Genomic DNA, 19,240 nt, shown 5'->3' with positions numbered 1-19,240 from the left:
GTTTGGTTTTTGCCAGGTTTCTGTCAAACACAGCACATCTAGCTTATAATCTGTAATCATATCATTAACAATAAGTGCTTTTGAAGTAAAGGTTTGAATATTCAGCAACCCAAGCTTTATCATTTGCTCATTTGTATTATATCTGTTTTTTATTTGTTGAACATCAATTAAATTTTTAACCTTAGATGGGTTTGGAAGTTTTTTGTATTTCCTAATTCGGGGAACAGACACACTCTATATGATGATAACTAGGTGAAAGAGGCTCTATGTGATGGGATTTATCTGACCTTGGTGACATGAGACAGCTGGCAGACAGTCGGTTTAGCCAGTCTGTCTGCTTCCTGACCTGAGCCCCAGATTGTCATGTTTGAGCTTTAAGACTATTTATCTATTTTTAATGCAACCTTTTTATTGTTTACTGGATATTTATCATGTATTTATTGTACTTTGCAAGCTTTATTTATTACTTATTTATTTATATAGAACTGTGTGTGGTATATTGTGCTTTGTTTGTGGAACTGTATACGCATTGATGCTCAGCACGAATGTAGTTCCTAACGGATAAATAAAGTTCTTTGAATTTGAATATGTGCCATATTACTAGAGAGAAGAGCAGCACCATCCCAGGAGGGATGAATACCATCTCTTTCAACAGGTCAGGTCTGCCCCCAAAACTTTCCAATTGTCTATAAATTCTATATTATTTTGTGGACAAAATAACCCTGACCCTTAAATACCACTTAGAGAGCAGCCATTGAGTGAGGACAATCTACTAAGTATCTCAGGTCCCACTTTATATTAAGTGGCCCTAATACCTGTGAACTTACATGGTTACTAGATATGTACTTAGTATGTAACTACAGTGTAAATACACATTGGTACATAGTATTTACAACTGTAATATTTGTGTAACTACACATATGTAACAACCCACGGAAAGGTATGTGTAAGTACAAATGTGTAACAGGACATTGGTAACAACACTTTTTCCACTACAGTAAGTACACATGTGTAACAGGCATTATGTAACTACATTTTGTAACAACAATATATTCACACAAGTTGTTCCACTTCCACACGCAGTCTTCCATACTGTAGTTACCAGTTAAGAACACACTGAAACCATGATGATTCCTATGTGTATACCATGTATTTACTATATGACCGGCAGGACTTATGTTGAATTACAGCTAAAGTTTTCCCTTGTGGTACCAGTGTACTTACATGGTAACTCCTCAGGAACTCTGCACTTGATACAATGTGTTAAACTGTCATAACTTACATGTATTATGCAAAACCCAAACCTCTGTGCAACTGTACTAACAGTGTACTTACATGGTAACTCCTCAGGAACTGTCCACTTAATATAAAGTGTAAAATGGTCATAACTTACTGTGCATTATGCAAAACCCAAACCTCTGTGCAACTGTACTAACATGGTAACTCCTCAGGAACTGTCCACTTGATATAAAGTGTAAAACGGTCATAACAGAGACCATCTCAGCAAACCCAAACCTCTCATAGTTTTATTAACAATAGCATTAAAATATATTTTGAGCCACTAATCCTACTCATACCCCTAAACCTACCCATAACCATTCCTTAAAACTACGTAGGCTAACGTTACACTTATGAAGAAAATAAAAACATAACAGACAGACAAGTAACGTTATAAATTTCACAATAATTTGTTTATTGCGAAAATGTCAAAACTGGTACCAAAAGTTATTCACATGATGATGCGTTGCAGCCGCAGTCCTCTCTGGCAGTATTATAATAGTTGTGTATGAGGTACAGATCAGAATATAAATTATTAATCCATGAAAATGTTAATCCGGTTTCGGTTCGCTCTGTGAAGGCGCGTGCGCTTCTCCATTTCAAATGTACTACACCGACTGAAACACGGCATGCCGCAATTTGTGACGAAGCAGGCGAGAGCCAATGAGCGTTTGATATCACGGCCGTAAAACATGTCGTAACGCTTCTTGAAGGCGCATTTTTTGAATTTGAATTCATCACCAGCGCTTGAGCGCGGGATTTGACGTTGGCGGTCGCTGCTGAGAAATGGAGATGAAGATCATAAAGGGCTGAATTTGGATCGGTTTCTTGCAAACAACGTATGGATTCTAAAGATTTGGAGTACATCAGGCTAATGAATTTATGTTGTGTTTTATTGGAGAAAACGCTTTTTGTGTCTCACGGTAAATAAACTAAATACTACAAAATGGTTAAACAATTAAACAAGGTATTTTTAAGGTTTTAAAGTGTAGGCTATTCTTGTTTATTGTTTACAGAACACTGTAATTTACTGTAAAGGCAAATAGGTCACCACAATGTCAAATCAAAAAATCTAAAATAAAGAGTAAATCTTTAAAAGTGCTATGCCGTAATATCCCAGAATCTATCAAAGCATAACTATCACATTTATATTTCAGAGTTTACTATCCACTACGTAACCTTGTGTTTTGCATTTACTGTGGTACACAACAATGACCCTTACAATTACACTTTATATTAAGTGGACAGTTCCTGAGGAGTTACCATGTAAGTACACTGTTAATGCAGTGTTGCACAGAGGTTTGGGTTTTGGATAATACACAGTAAGTTATGACCATTTTAAACTTTATATGAAGTGGACAGTTCCTGAGGAGTTACCATGTAAGTACACTGTTAATACAGTGTTGCACAGAGGTTTGGGTTTTGCATAATACACAGTAATTTATGACCATTTTACACTTTATATTAAGTGGACAGTTCCTGAGGAGTTACCATGTAAATACACTGTTAATACAGTGTTGCACAGAGGTTTGGGTTTTGCATAATACATGTAAGTTATGACCATTTTACACTTTATATTAAGTGGACAGTTCCTGAGGAGTTACCATGTAAGTACACTGTTAATACAGTGTTGCACAGGGTTGGGTTTTGCATAATACATGTAAGTTATGACAGTTTAACACATTGTATCAAGTGCAGAGTTCCTGAGGAGTTACCATGTAAGTACACTGTTAATACAGTGTTGCACAGAGGTTTGGGTTTTGCATAATACATGTAAGTTATGACCATTTTACACTTTATATTAAGTGGACAGTTCCTGAGGAGTTACCATGTAAGTACACTGTTAGTACAGTTGCACAGAGGTTTGGGTTTTGCATAATACACAGTAAGTTATGACCGTTTTACACTTTATATTAAGTGGACAGTTCCTGAGGAGTTACCATGTTAGTACACTGTTAGTACAGTTGCACAGAGGTTTGGGTTTTGCATAATACATGTAAGTTATGACAGTTTAACACATTGTATCAAGTGCAGAGTTCCTGAGGAGTTACCATGTAAGTACACTGGTACCACAAGGGAAAACTTTAGCTGTAATTCAACATAAGTCCTGCCGGTCATATAGTAAATACATGGTATACACATAGGAATCATCATGGTTTCAGTGTGTTCTTAACTGGTAACTACAGTATGGAAGACTGCGTGTGGAAGTGGAACAACTTGTGTGAATACATATTGTTGTTACAAAATGTAGTTACATAATGCCTGTTACACATGTGTACTTACTGTAGTGGAAAAAGTGTTGTTACCAATGTCCTGTTACACATTTGTACTTACACATACCTTTCCGTGGGTTGTTACATATGTGTAGTTACACAAATATTACAGTTGTAAATACTATGTACCAATGTGTATTTACACTGTAGTTACATACTAAGTACATATCTAGTAACCATGTAAGTTCACAGGTATTAGGGCCACTTAATATAAAGTGGGACCGTATCTCATCACTCCTGCGAACAAGAAGGGGGCCAGAGCAAATTACAGTGCCTGACATCGTACTTGCGAGTTCACACACCCCTTTAACATAAATTTTCGTGATCTCCGACTGGCGGAGTCGAACATCATTAGTGCCGACGTGAATAATAATCTTAGAGAATTTACGATTAGCATTAGCCAGCACTTTTAAATTTGCTTTGATGTCATGCACTCTGGCTCCCTGCAAACTATGTGACTGTGGTGGCTGGTGTCTCTATTTTCATGTTCCGTGTAGTAGAATCGCCAATAACTAGGGCACATTCATTAGGATTCACAGTGGGTGTTTCACTGAGTGGGGAGAATCTATTTGAAGTTGTAATCGGAACGGAAGAGCGGTGTTTTGTCCCGCGACTACAGCGCCTCACCGTCACCCAATTGCCCTGCTGCACGGGCTCTACTACAGCCGGAACCGAACAATGTACAGAGTTCACTAAGCTAGGCGCATCCAAAGCAGTATCTAAAGCCCTTGCACTCTTACAATTAACCTCAATTAAAGTTTGGATGCGTGTATCTAGTTCTGAAATCGTCTCCGTCAGCCTGACTATCTCACTGCATTTATCACATTTAAATCCTGTGCTGACAGAGAAGACTATGCTATACATGTTACATGAAGTGCAAGTGACAATAAGAGAAGATGATGACATGACTCACTGTGTTTGTTGACTGATTCTACTTACCACAGCTTTGATGGATTTGTAAAAGGTGCGATCGAAATAAATAAATAAATAAATAAAGAGCGCATGGATGTCACGCTAACAGGCTAGCGAATTACTAGCGCGTTGTGCTAGCAACGATTTAGATTGAAGCTAGCGATGTCAGGTTAATATGTGATGTTGAGTAAGTTATATTTAGCAGTATAAACAACAGGGAATGATAGTAAATAATGATTCAAAACAGAAAGATATACGAAGCTACAGACACAAGGCAGACAGGAGCAATCGAGCAGCGATCCAAGAAAACAAGCAGCGATCCCAGCGACTTTCAATTACCTAGTCCTATCCCTTTAAATTTGTTGATGTAAAAATAAGGCATTAATTAGCCTTATTAGCAAATTTTAATAAGGAATTAGAATTCTAATTCTAAGTTCTAAGACATTTAGAAGGATTTAAATGTCTTAAATCCACGTTTCGAAGGTCATAAAATGCAACCAAACAGTGAAGATTAACATTTTATTTTTACTTGTTGCTTTCTGAAATCTTACAACGGTGTCAATATGTTGCTCCATGACTAGTTAAAGTAACTGACCCGTTTGACGAATAAAGAAACATGGGTGAATGAGAAAATAAAAGGCAAAACGTGCTTGATAAGTTAGTAAAATTGCAATTAACAGTGCAAGAGATCTGAATTCAGCACTCACATGCTGACGGGCAGCCCTCCGTGCGCACATACTTGAAGCGTGTGCACTGAAAGCCTACTGTCAGCGCTCGAGCACCCAATACAGTTCTCATGCGCTTTACTGTTTAAATACACACACTTATGTGTCAAAATGCCCGACTTGACGAGTATTCACGTAAACACAGTCGGTCATGTCTTAAGTGAACGTAAACAATAGGGAGAAAATTGGATGCATGTCAGTCATTATATTGGATCCGTGCATTCGGTCTTAAAGTGATAGCAGCCTAATACACAGGTCTGCTGCTCTGTCATTGTAATCAAACAACAAAAGACAAAGAGAGAATCACTCACTGCCTTTGATCCAATAGCTTTTGTAGCATATTAAGTTCATACAGTGAAAGTTTGAAGTATGAATTTTTTTTTATAAGTCAGTCAAGTTTATAACCTTTATTTATATAGTGCTTTTTACAATATAGATTGTTTCAAAGCAGCTTTACAGAGATAACAGGAAAATAATGTTGGAATAATATTGTTAAAGGTGCAATGTGTAATATTTCTGAGGATCTATTGACAGGAATGCAATATAAGATCCATAACTATGTGTTCAGTGTTGTATAAAGACCTTACTCAATGAACCATTATGTTTTTATTACCTTAGAATGAGACATTTATATCTACATAACCGCGGGCACCCCCTTCTATGAAGGTCGACATATTGTGACGTCATGTTTCTACCGTAGCCGACAGTGAACTAACAGCGCTACAGAGCGCGTTTCGTTCATACCTTGAAAGAGAAGCTGCAGAAAGCTAGAAGCTAGCCGACACCGTGAGTAGTGACTTTTCCCTTGTCAGTGGTGTAAAATATGTAGTTGGATTGTTTCATGTAACTTAGTTCTTCTCCCTCGCTGTGTTATGGCTTTGACAATCAGCTGATTAGTACCATTGACCGTAAAACAGTAACATTACAGGAGTCACCAACCCATCGATCGCGGTCGACAAGTCGATCTTGGAAGCATTTTAAGAGTTTTCAAAACCAGAGAAAAAAAACAATATTTTTATTCATTATTATTTATTAATTTGTGTGTAGTAAATGGTGTCTAGGGGATGCGGAGGCACCTTTGCGCTCATGCGGACGCGTCGAGTATAAACAATGCTTTACGCTTTAACCAGCTCAGCCACAGCCCTACAGCATAACAGCTCATATTAGCCAGCTAAACTTTTACTACCCTGTTAGAAAAAATATGTAGTTGGATAGTTTCATGTGGTTCTTCTCCCTCACTGTATTATGGGTTTGCTATGTGGGGAGAAATGTGCTGGTTACGTTCGTGAGACAATCAGCTGATTACTATTATTATATATTAAGACCTTTGATCCTCACCTGACTATGGCTTTGTAAATTTTATCCATGATGTGGTTTATAATGGACTGTGGTACAGAAACTTGGCTTACTCTGGCTATTCTCTGCTGTCTCAGACGACGATATGTTTGTCCCGTTTTAGCAACAGTAGCTTCTTCGAAAGGGAGGGGTGAGCAGTGGGCTGAGCCATTAGTGCAACTCGCAACCGAACCGATAGATGCCGCTAAAATCTACACACTGCACCTTTAAATATAAAATCAAATGTCCCCAACTAAGCAAGCCAAAAGTCAATGGCGAAAAAGGCGACAGTGGCAAGGAACCAAAACTCCATCAGGTGACAGAATGGAGAAAAAAAACCTTGGGAGAACCCAGGCTCAGTCGGGGGCCAGTTATCCTCTGGCCAACGAACGAACAGTGTATGATTATGATTCAGGCAGCATTATAGGTCAGAAGTCAGATTTGATCGGAACATTATATTATGCAGTCCATCTGGTTGAAGATCGGAGTCATCACGCACGTATGGAGACGAGTTTGTTGAGAATCAGTGCCGATGGCTGTCGTGTCGATGAGGCCTTCACAAGGGAGAGTCTAGTTGACACAAGCTCTGCTGACACTTCAGGGATGCGTTGTGGTCGTGTCTAGGCGCAAGTCCACCATCTGATCTGGATACGGCCCGGGTCCGGCTGATTACAGTTAACCTCGGAATAAACAGAAAGACTAAAATTAGCGTAGATGCCATTCTTTTTATGATGTAGCGAGTATATCAGGTCTTATAGGAAGTGTTCCTGGTTCCGGCTGACCTAATTTATGACCTAATTTTTTATTTATATTTGATGACTATTCAATTTCTGTAGTATTTCTTAAAGTGACAGCTGCTGCCTAATACACAGGTCTGCTGCTGTCTGTCATTGTAATCAAACTAGAGGTCTTCTCGGGTCCTAAAAACTGTACCCGACCCGCATCGACCCGAATCACTACTTACCCGAACCCGACGTGCATAAATTTTTTTTTTAAAAGAAAAACCCGACCCGATAAAATTAGACCCGAGTCCAACCCGACATGACGCCATTTCCTTTAGAACCCGACTGGACCCGAACGTAAACGGCATTTACATTGTGCACAGCCTGCAGACATAGACATAGACGCGCAAGTGTAAGCGTGCTTAAGTGCTAAAATGTCAATCACATCACTGTAAACCATTACGTCCTATAAAATTTGGCATAATGTTATTTACCGGACCATACGATGATTAGAACCACCATTCGTTTTCCCTGACATTTTTCGCATTTTCTTTTATCGCCTCCATGCTTCTCTGACAGTGTCGCATATTTTTAAAATTGATTGACAGGCCTGGCTAAACGACAATTCAAATACTTGCATTTAGTCAAACATCCATCCACATGATGGCGCACTAGTTCTTCTTGGCAAAGGGAGGGGTTGGTTTATGTGGAGCGAGCAACTGAGTAAATAAATGCGGAGGCAACCGTGCTTATGCTTGTAGCCCATTTGCACGTAGAAGCGCGGATTCGCTCTCTCACTCAGAAAAAGTGAGAGAACGGTGTCATAGAGTTGTTTTAAATACTGCAATTTTCTTAAATGCCCAACATAGTTTAAAAGAATTCGGGTCTTCTCGGGTTCATTTGGAAAAGGCATATTTATTTTAAATTACCCGAGACCCGAGGCCACTAATACTGAACCCGACCCGTGTCCGAGACACTCATCGGAGTTTTGGACCCGAACCCGCTCGGGTCTCGGGTCGGACCTCGGGTTTTCGGATCCAAGTGGACCCGTGAAGACCTCTAAATCAAACATCAAAAGACAAAGAGAGATTTACTCGCTGCCTTTGACCCAATAGCTTTTGTAGCATATTTAGTTCATATAGTGAAAACTATGCTTTTTTTTTTTCATTTATATTTGATGACTATTCAATTTCTGTAGCATTTCTTAAATAGGCTAGATGCATAAAAGCGAATTAAGACAGAAATATTTTACTCTTGTTATATTCTATTTGTATCTCCAAATAATAATGTATTATTATTATCATTAGGGGTGTAACGGTACACAAAAATCACGGTTCGGTACGTACCTCGGTTTTAAAGTCACGGTTCGGTACGTTTTCGATACAGCAAAAAGAAAGAAATGCCAGAGAAATTTCCTATTTGTTAAAAGAAAAAATATTTTTAAATAACTGAGTTTTCCTACATCTTGAAACTTTCAGGTTTATAAATGGGGGTAATCTTTGAAGGATGAACAAATAATGTTTTGGTCATCACATTAAAAATAACATTTAAATATATATTTATTTATATCCTATTTGAGTTTTGAAGTGCTGGAAAAAGATGTGTGAAGTACTTGAAAGCATTTCACTATTCCAGCCAAACTGGTTACAGTTAGTGTTACTATATTAAATCCATGGTGAATGTTGCTGATCTGTGGACTTAAAGCCTATAGCAACTAGATCATTCACGGCACAATGTTTCTCCTGGTTTCCACGTCAGCGCTGTTTGATCTAATGGAGATCTACGGTTAATAACGGAGAAATGTAAATGCTTCTCACTAGATCTCGCAGCGATGTTATTACTTCAGTGGCGAATTCAAATGTTTTCTTCACTGGATATCTTAGCGCTGTGTTGTAACAGTGTCGCTTGATCGAGATCGGCGCGCGCTGCACAGATGTTGCTGGTCCGAACTGATAGACGATCCGTGAAGGACAATATAATGAGTAGCGCAGTTTCGTTCCGCTTGCCATTTGATGTTGCGCAACGTTGTGGTGGTCGCGCCAGCGCGAATTTTGTCGGCAGGAAAAATGGTCCAAGGAATCGTTCGGTTTGTATGCGTACCGAACCGGAAGCCTCGAACCGAAACGGTTCAATACGAATACATGTACCGTTACACCCCTAATTATCATATTTTATTATATAGTTTCAGTGCAGTATTAATGTTACAAAATATACAAAAAAAAAATTAGAATGTACATTTATAACACTATACATTGTGTTATAGTACCCTGGAACCTAGAAAAAGAAAAAAGTACTGCTGCGAGGAAAAAAGAAACTGCGTTTCTAATACTGAGGGAGTGATGTATGATGTATTTAACATCTTTCTCTCTGAGGGCCATGATCTGTCTCTCTCTATATCTTTTTTTCATCTATCGGAAAGTCACAGAAAGGCAATAGTGTTTTTTTTTTTTTTTTCACCATTGGAGCAAAGGGTGATGAAAAATTATTTTTGCTATGGTTTCCTATATAGACCTTTACTCTGCTATAGTTCATTTAAAGCCAGAAATGTCCAGGGTGATTTTTTTTAATCACTTCAGTGTGCTGATGATTCACTGAGAGTAAACTTAAGTCTTTTACTTTTCATGTAGGTGATCAAGACATTGATCATCCCTCGCCTATCTGTAGAGGGTGCTCGTATTAAAGCTGTGATGGATGGGCCAGTGGTATCTAACATTGATAAGATTGGAGCCGATCATGTCCAGAGTCTGTTACTTGTAAGTACCTTACAACAACACGGTCAGTCATTCTGATGAGCATTGGTTCTAGTTCTGGTGCTGCCAAGTTTGTTCATATTATTGTTGTTATTTATGCAAATAAATTTACATTTTAACCCCTTACACCCTGTAGGTATTTTTAATGATTTCATATTTTTATTTTTCATGCTTGAAATGATGACTATTAGAAAGTATGTATGTAAGGTCATAAAATGACAAATACATTTTTGCCATTCACAATCATGTCAATTGTAACTGAGAAAAAAAATTGTGTTGATACCTTAAACTAAAGCAATCAAAAGTTATGGCATTTGGAGCCATGGTCGCCTTTTTATCAGAAGTCCAAAAACCTCTCCAAATAAGTGATCTGATTGTTGTAAGAGCTGCTTGCACTTGTAAACACAACAAACCAAAACAATACTTATAATTATGTAGAATAAATAACAAGTTATAAAATCTTGGTGGATGACAGATGATCTTCTAGTGCTGTCTGTCTACCTCAATATTGTGTGCTCCTATTATATGGCGCATGGTAAATATTAGACCTGTCAATCTAAGCAATCAATCCAATCAATCCAAGCGTTGCTGATTGGTCTCTATACATCATCCCTACCCACTATATCCTAGACCAAGTTTACATTGATTGGACTTTGTGCTGGGACACATTCATACTCAGAACTAATAATAAAAATTATTATTATTATTATTATTTTTATTTATGTTGTATAATCATATTGAATTGGATTTTCTTCTTTTTGTTCTTATCTGGTTAAAAAAAAAAAGTACTTCTCTCTCTCGTTCTGTTTAGAAACATTGTGCAAGTGTGGTTGCTAAAACTAGGCCACTGCCAGATTTGGTGGATCAATACAAGGCAGATTTTGGCTATCTGGGCACCATGCTCTGTTCACATGTGATCAAGGCCCGTGCACAGGCCTCCTTCCAGGCCCAAACTGTTAACAGAACCACACTCACTATCACACAGGTGAGTAAATCTGAAATAAAACTTTTGTCGAGCTGGTTTAAATCATAACCAGTAGTTCTCTTATAAAAATACCTTATTAAAATCATTCAAATCAAACCTGAATGCTCACTCTGTCCCTCTGCAGCCACGGCCAACTCTGTCAATGTCTCAGAGTGGATTGTCAACGTCAGGTTCACGCACACCCAGCATCATTAAAGTACCCAGTTCGCTCACCCTCATGTCCACTCGCCCTGGAACCCCCACTCAGCCATCACCCCCAGCAACCAAGTATATTGTTATGGCAACAAGTGCAGGGGCTGCATCCACACAGCAGGTAAGAGTTTTAAAGGAATTTGTGTCATGGTAGTTGAGCAAAAAAAAGAGGTGTGCATGTGAAAAACCCAAATTGGTCTCTGGTGCAGGACAAGAAGATAACAATAAACTAACAAATGATAAATAATGTCCGCACACTGAAAATGCAGCCCCAAAAAAATTATTTACCAAATTATGCAACGTTTCGAATATGTCAGGTCTTCATCAGACACAGTACCCTTGTGGAGTGAGGTGCAACTCTTTATAAGAACGGTCAAGTCACCTTTATATATATATATATAGCGCTTTTTACAATACAGATTGTTTCAAAGCAGCTTTACAGTGATAACAGAAAAAATCTTCAATAAAGAAGATCTAGAAGAAAATAGTGTCATGGAAGAAAATAGTGTCATAGTCCAAGCTTAAAGGGCACCTATTATGCCCCCTTTTACAAGATGTAAAATAAGTCTCTAATGTCCCCAGTATGTATGTGAAATTTTAGCTCAAAATACCCAACAGATAATTTTTTACAGCATGTTTAAATTCTCACTTTTTGGGGCTGAGAAAAACGCGCTGTTTTAGTGTGTATCCCTTTAAATGCAAATGAGCTGCTGCTGCCGGCACAGAGGGCGGAGCCTCACGAGCATGCGCTCAGTGTCAGGACAATCTCATCTCACGGAATGATAATATCAAAACAGAAACTCTCAGTAGCGGTGTTCATTTCGACCCGGAGTCGGACAATAATGCCCACAGAGCCAGAGAATATATGCTGTATGGAGATAGAACAGGTATAGTTTAGTTCAATTACGGTTATAACTTATTTTTCATCTTGCTTTTTTCCACTATTAGTACAAGCCTGTTGTAGCGGACCGTGTCCGAATGATGGCCAGAAATGTACTGATAAGTTTTATGAAGTTTATTGTACATCACACAAAAGATGAAGTAAGAGCTGAACAAACACAGTATAAGCAGTGCGCATTGACCCTCTGAGCCCGAAGAACGCGCCAGTGCGTTCTGCTGGATTTTCATGACCGCGTAAACAACTTAAAATTCTCCGTCATTTTTGGCCATACATACAAGTCTTTATACATATTTATAGACTATAAAGGGTCTACTTTTGTGTACACTCACAATAACAACAAATCCTTGTGTTTTTGTAAAATAAAGAAAATAAACAGGGTGCGCTTTCAGCTGTTGCTGTCTCCGTGAAAAACTTTCTGAAAGACGTCTGAATAATAAACTGAAATACTTATCACACAAACATAAAACGTACGTCTAAAGAAAGCTTGAAATGTCTACTTTTAGATAAAACAATTCACATTTAAAACAAATATTTTCCTGCAATGTAATCTGTATGAAACTAAAGAGATGTACAGTTTCTCCTGGCTCAGCTAATTATCGTTAATGTGGTCACACCCATGCGCAGAGCGCGCTATTCATAAGATAATGTGTTGAGTAAACGCCCACAACAATGCCTTAAAATCAGTAAGTTTCATCATAAGTTTCATTAACTTTCCTGCGCGTTTGGAAGATGGTACGCTACACGGTTGAGGAAGCTCTTCAGCTCGTCCAGGATAGTGACGAAGAGATTGCATTTTCCTCGGAATAAAAGCTGGACTCATTTTGAATAGCGACTTGATCCAGCCGTGGATACAATTTCGGATGAGTACGTTTTTATTTATATTCGTTGGATTATTTCCAGACTTCTATTTAGATATATTTTTTAAATGCAATTTATTCATGTAATGTAAATTATTACTCTAGTCTTCAGTTTCACATGATCCTTCAGAAATCATTTTAATAATATGCTTATTTGATGCTCAAGAAACATTTCTTATTATTATGAATGTTGAAAACAGTTGTGTACACATTTTTTTACACATAGAAATCTATTGTAACATTGTTCACTACCGTTCAAAAGTTTGGGCTCAGTAAGAGTTTATTTTTTTAATTTTTTTAAAGAAATTAATACTTTTAGTAAACGAGGATGCCTTATATTGATCAAAAGTAACAGTAAAGAAGACATTTATAATGTTAAAAAATCTTTCTATTTTAGATAAATGTTCTTTTGAACTTTCAGTTCATCAAAGAATCCTGAAAAAAGATTTGTACACAACTTTTTTCAACATTGATGATAATCAGAAATGTTTCTTGAGCAGCAAATCATATTAGAATGATTTCTGAAGGATCATGTGACACTGTAGACTAGAGTAATGATGCTGAAATTTTTTATCACAGTAATAAATTGCATTTTTAAATACGTTTAAATAGAAAACATTTATTTTAAATTGTAAAAATAAAGAGTTTTTGCTTTATTTTGGATCAAATAAATGCAGCCTTTGTGAGCAGAAGAGATTAAGTAAAGTCTTTGTGTAAAGAAAATGTATAGTCAGATTACTTCTTTTAACTTAAATTTGATTTAGTGAATAAGCCAAAATAATACATTCAATCATTAAGTCTCCTCACATTCATTCTCTATAGTTCCCTCTATCACATTCCTCATTGATATTCAGGGTATGGTCTTTGTCTCTCCAGGTGTGAATCACAGCATTATTCATGATGTTTCACACCCTCCCCGCATATCAGCAATTCTGACAATAAGTGTCTTACAAAAGTTAAATGACTATATTGTTTTGTATGAAGGAGTGAGCAGGATGGTTTTCACATTGTTTTGAAGAAAAAAATTTTGGCAACAAGATCCAGTTTTGAAAAGCCTTGTGAAAAATGTTTTACTATGTTTTATATGGCCTTATTTCAGTGACTTACAATTTGTTTTTTTTAAAAACCTCCCTTAAACGTTATTTTCTCAAAACTACAAACTTTTATTTACAAGTTGCTCACATATTACTGTAGCCCTGTTTGTGCTGAATACAGTGTAATCAGACTTTAGCGATTAATATGTTTTAAAGCAACTAAAAAAAGCACAAATGTCAGGGCATGTCAAAACAAATGTCAGGGCCCCAAAATACCCTAGGGCACAGAGGTTTAAAGTCTTATCCATAACTCTCTCTCTCCCTTTCATTATCATCAACATACACAGCGAATTAAACAAAAAAAAAATCGTTATAACTAACAGTAAACAAATATATACACAGCTTTTCAGGGGCTGCTTAACCCTCTGGGGTCGGCAATCAAGCCGGCGTGATGTGCTCAGCTTTTTTTCTTATCAGTGCAAAAGAGACTCAAAATACTCGGTTGATTTTGATCTTACATATAAGTGTTATACATCATTAGATCCTGTTAAGTTTCTATTTTTTTTTTTGTGGATACTCACAATAAAAACAAAGTGTTGTGCTTTTCACCAAATAAAGAAAAACAAACATGATGCGAGTTCTGCGTTCTCTCTGTCAGTGAAGTCCATTCTGAAACGCGTCCTGTAACTGTAACTCCGCGATTACTTGTCACACAGGCACGAGAGATTTTTCTTTATGAAGCTTGAATTCTCTTCTTTTAAATGAAGTAATTTATATAAAAAACAAATATTCTCAGTTTATGCAATCTGTATGAAAAGAGAGTGCTGTCAGTATTTTTTTTCCCAGCTCATTACACTTCATTACGCGTTAATCTGACACGCCCACGGAGGACGCGGGCGAATTCAAACGCAAATGTCGAGGCAAGCCATGACAATGCCCACATCAGCCGTTCCACCGCGGCAGTAAAATGTGTGGTGTATTTGCTGCCTTTTACCGCTAAGAGGCGCTACAATCATAGACTCTTAAAAGTGTTCGTTTATTCTCTCTAAGTAATCTGCTGCCGCGCCGCGGCTGATTCAGTGGATTGAAAGCTGGAAGCAGATGAATTCAACAAGTGAAACGTAGTTAAAATAATTCATAATCACAATACTGAAATTAGGCTACTGAAATGTAATTGAATAAATAATGAAAACATTTCAACATAAAACATTGCAATAAAAACATTTAGGCTACATCAATGAGGCTTTACAACTTTAACAGCGTACAGAAGGTAGCTCAGTGATCAACGCAACAACACGAGCTTCGAGGAGATTCAATCGACCCGAGATCGAATCTCAATGTAGCATACATGTTGTTAACCATATTTTACCACCTTGATGCTTAAATAGGTAACTGTTTATAACTGTTTACTTATTTAAAGTCAAGAGTTTTGTTTAATTATCATTACAACATAAATTTGCTACATTCCTGTAGAACCGCAGCCGCTGCACAAACGACAAAAACTGATGAAGGAAGATTGTCAGCCGATTGCATCAGAAAATGAAAATGAAGAAGCTCGTCTTTAGTCTGCTAAATTATTGTGTAATGTAAAAGAACACTAAAATTACTTAAGTTTGAAACCAAGTTCGAACATTTCAAGGTTTAAATAAAGTGTGGGGACAGTTTTTTTAAATTTAAAACAGGGTTGCATCGGGTTTAGAGTTTATTTCTTTTGCGATGCGATAAGAAACACAAGGCTAATCTTATTCTTGCGACATTTTAAATTTGTATTGCCAAAGAAATTACAGCTAAATTAAACAATTAAAACAGTACAAAACGAAAATTGTCCAAAGAAACATAATTAAATTAAAAACATGCGTTTTTCTTTGCCTCTCTCGCACTGGATCTCTTTTTAACAAGTTTATTTAGTCTCCCTCGCTGCGCGCGCCGGGTCTCTCTCGAAATTAAACATTTCAGGGTAAAACACATCATACAGCTGATAATACTGTATATATCTGTAAATAGGCTACAATAAATAAACTACAATATTTATAATTTAATAAGATATGGGGCCTACATTTGGACACAGATTTATCCTTACAATAATTTTGCCTGGCTATCCGACACTCTCCATATGAAAGAGGAACATTAACACCTTTGTCCAGCAACTGTCGCCTATTAAGTTATTTTAGCTGTAATAATGAGAAAAATAAATTAATCTAAATGAACGCGCCGCCGCGTTTGTCGAACACTAACTCACCATGCCAGAATAAAACCCGACTTTAGAAAAATGCATAGGGCCACTCGGCGTGGTGTGCCAAAACACTTAATTATAAACTCCAATATTTCATTCAAAATAATCTCAACACGCTTTGTGAAATTTTGAAAAGCCGTGCATGCATTAAGGCCAATGGAACTAATGAACAACTGAAACGCTGGTTTTGATTTTATTGTTTGTCGTTTAAACGTGCCTGTTGCATATCTCTATTTTATATATTTGATATTGGTGAAGTAGCCTATAGCATTGATTAGCTGTGGAGGGAGGGGTGTGGGGATTAAAATAATTCAGCAGAAGCAGGGATGTTTAGACCAGAAGGAAATCCCAGTCCCCCCTGGCAAATCACACTTTACTTAAAACCATGTTTTTAAAAACTCTAGGTTGTAGGGAACAGACCTCTCTGCCATGCGCGCGCACGGTTTGGAGCACAATATCTGTCTCGCATGCACGCTCACTCTAGATAGATTACGGGATATTTTAACTAATTTGTGGTATAACTAGTCGATCACGAGTGGCTCAACAGGTAGATCTATAGATAAACTATATCTTTCAGGAATTTGACCGACCAGGTTGACACTTCAGCGTGAGAAATCGGGGGTGTGGCGTGAGAGCCTGGAATAAAAAAAAAAATATATATATATAGCCTATATATATATATATAGGCTATATATAATTTTTTTTTTTTACAAAACTGCTTTTGAAATAACGATTGGTAGCCTATTATTATACAGATGCAAAGTCGTTCTGTTGGATACTATTTTGTTCCTTAGTGTAAAATGGAAATGCATGATAGTTGTATTTTATAAATATAAGCAAAAAAAAAAAAACTGTATGGTGTAACAGAGTTTTAGAGCTAGACAAATCTCTCTGCAATAATAAATATAAAATTTACAGCAGACCATGTTTGTGCGGGATTTGAACCTGTGTCATCTTGATGATGAACCGAAAGTTCTACCGCTCGGCTATGAATTTTCTCACTGAGAAATACCCAAACGTTTGTTTCTCACATGAGCGAGAAAACGTTTTGTCTTTGTGAGTGAGCCTTTTACAGTTTTAAAAGATTATATCTTATCTGTATGACCAACAATTTGTTGTAGGCTTATTTGGAAATTACCATAACTTGTAGTATTTCATCCTTAGGCTACTGTTAATAGACATTAGCCCCACTTACGTTTTGCTAAATGTCCCTTTGCGCCACCTGGCGGTCATTTCGCGTACGACTTTGAAATGCAACTGGTTTATTTTTACCGCGGTGGATGGCTAAAAATGGTATGTGGATGGCTAAAAGGTGTGACTAAAAATGTGCTTTTGGCTTTCATTTATATTTTGATTGTTTGTATATATATATATATATATATATATATATATATATATGTGTGTGTGTGTGTGTGTGTGTATAAATATTGATTTATTTATATATATATTGTCCTTGCATTCTTTCTTGTGTGACACCCCTGAATGAAAGGCTCATTAGTATGCAGTCTGCTCAGGTGAGAACTGCCTAATTATTCATGAGGGGGTTGGGCCGTTCCGCCCATCCACATATTGCCTTTGCAAACAAAAAAATGTTTTTCACAATTTAAAACAATCTATTCTTTTATGTGAATGATTAGGTAGAATGATTTTCAGATCAATTTGAAGCAAAAACTCTAGGCGACAACATCCACTGGTCAAAAGTCTTGTGGACAGATATTTAGTATGTTATTTGTGGCCTTATATTAGAAACTTTATTTTTTAGTTTTTTCAATAACCACGCATAAACAATATTCTCTCAAAAATACAAACAAGTACATACATGTTGCTCACATATTATGGTAGCCCTGTGTGTGCTATATAGAGTGTAATTTCACCTGTGCCATTAATATGTTTATAAGCAACTGAAAAAAGCACAAATGTCTTAGCCTGCCAAAACATCTCAAGGACCCCGAAAACACCTCAGACCCCAGAGGGTTAATAAACTGGTAAACTTAATATCCTTAAAACGACTCAGATGAACTGTAATAAAGTGCGCTCTCTCCCTTCCATTAACTGCCGTGATCGGTAACGTTAGGCTTATCGATCCGGAGACTGTAAGCTGGAAAACGAACAGTTGGTACAGATCCATCCTCGAGTAACAACAAGAGTAAATGAAGACTGCTATGTTCATTCTTACATCTTATAACTCAATCGCTTAGGAGACATTCTTGTCTACAGCTGCTCCAGCGTCAAAACAATGGTGGACTGTTTACAGTTCACTCAGGGCGGGTCTATGCTAAAACTGCAGTGTCAGTCAACAGTCGTGAGAGGGGCTTGTGCAAAAGTACGTCACATTGCCCCGAATCTGAGAACGGGTTGTTTTGAGACAGTGCTTATTATTTATGGTGTTAGATTTTGCATGTCGCCCTTCAACAATCTTAACCCGCTGGGGTCCAAGGTGTTTTTGGGGTCCTTGAGATGTTTTGACATACTCTGACATTTGTGCTTTTTTCAGTTGCTTATAAACAAATTACTGGCAAAGGTGTAATTACACTCTATTTAGCACAAACAGGGCTACCATAATATGTTATCAACATGTATGTACATGTTTGTATTTTTGAGAGAATATTGTTTATGCGTGGTTATTGAAAACACTAAAACTTAAAGTTTCTGAAATAAGGCCACAAAACACATACTAAATATGTGTCCACAAGACTTTTGACTAATGGATGTTGTCGCCTAGAGTTTTTTCTTCAAAATAATCTGAAAAACATCCTGCCTTATCATTCACATAAAACAATAGATTGGTTTAAATTTAAAAATGACAGTTTTTGTTTGGAAAGGCAATATGCGCAGGGGTGTGGCCTGCTGTGATTCACACCTGAGAAGACAATGGGCCTGCATAATGAGCGCATAATGGGGCTGCATACTAATGACCCTTTCATTCAGGTGTGTCACTGAGCCACAAGAATGCAATGACAATATATATATATATATATATATATATATATATATATATATATATATACATAGGCCTATATAATACAAAATTGGTTCACAGTTC

The 19,240-nt window shown here is 37.2% G+C and overlaps 1 protein-coding gene across 1 annotated transcript in view; it reads left to right on the top strand.

Moving 5' to 3' along the window:
* The window catches only part of taf6 (TAF6 RNA polymerase II, TATA box binding protein (TBP)-associated factor), a 72,180-nt gene that overhangs the window by 44,747 nt on the left and 8,193 nt on the right, over positions 1-19,240 (top strand). Inside the window, exons 11-13 of the mRNA XM_056235961.1 lie at positions 9,873-9,998; positions 10,807-10,980; positions 11,105-11,293. Of these exons, the coding sequence (XP_056091936.1) occupies positions 9,873-9,998; positions 10,807-10,980; positions 11,105-11,293 (489 nt within the window). The remainder of the gene's footprint in view (positions 1-9,872; positions 9,999-10,806; positions 10,981-11,104; positions 11,294-19,240) is intronic.

Source organism: Rhinichthys klamathensis, unplaced genomic scaffold, assembly GCF_029890125.1.
Source record: "Rhinichthys klamathensis goyatoka isolate OS25496 unplaced genomic scaffold, OSU_Roscu_1.1 h1tg000019l_1, whole genome shotgun sequence".
In the NCBI taxonomy this organism is placed as follows: Eukaryota; Metazoa; Chordata; class Actinopteri; order Cypriniformes; family Leuciscidae; genus Rhinichthys; species Rhinichthys klamathensis.
This window is presented reverse-complemented; position numbering and strand designations above follow the sequence as displayed.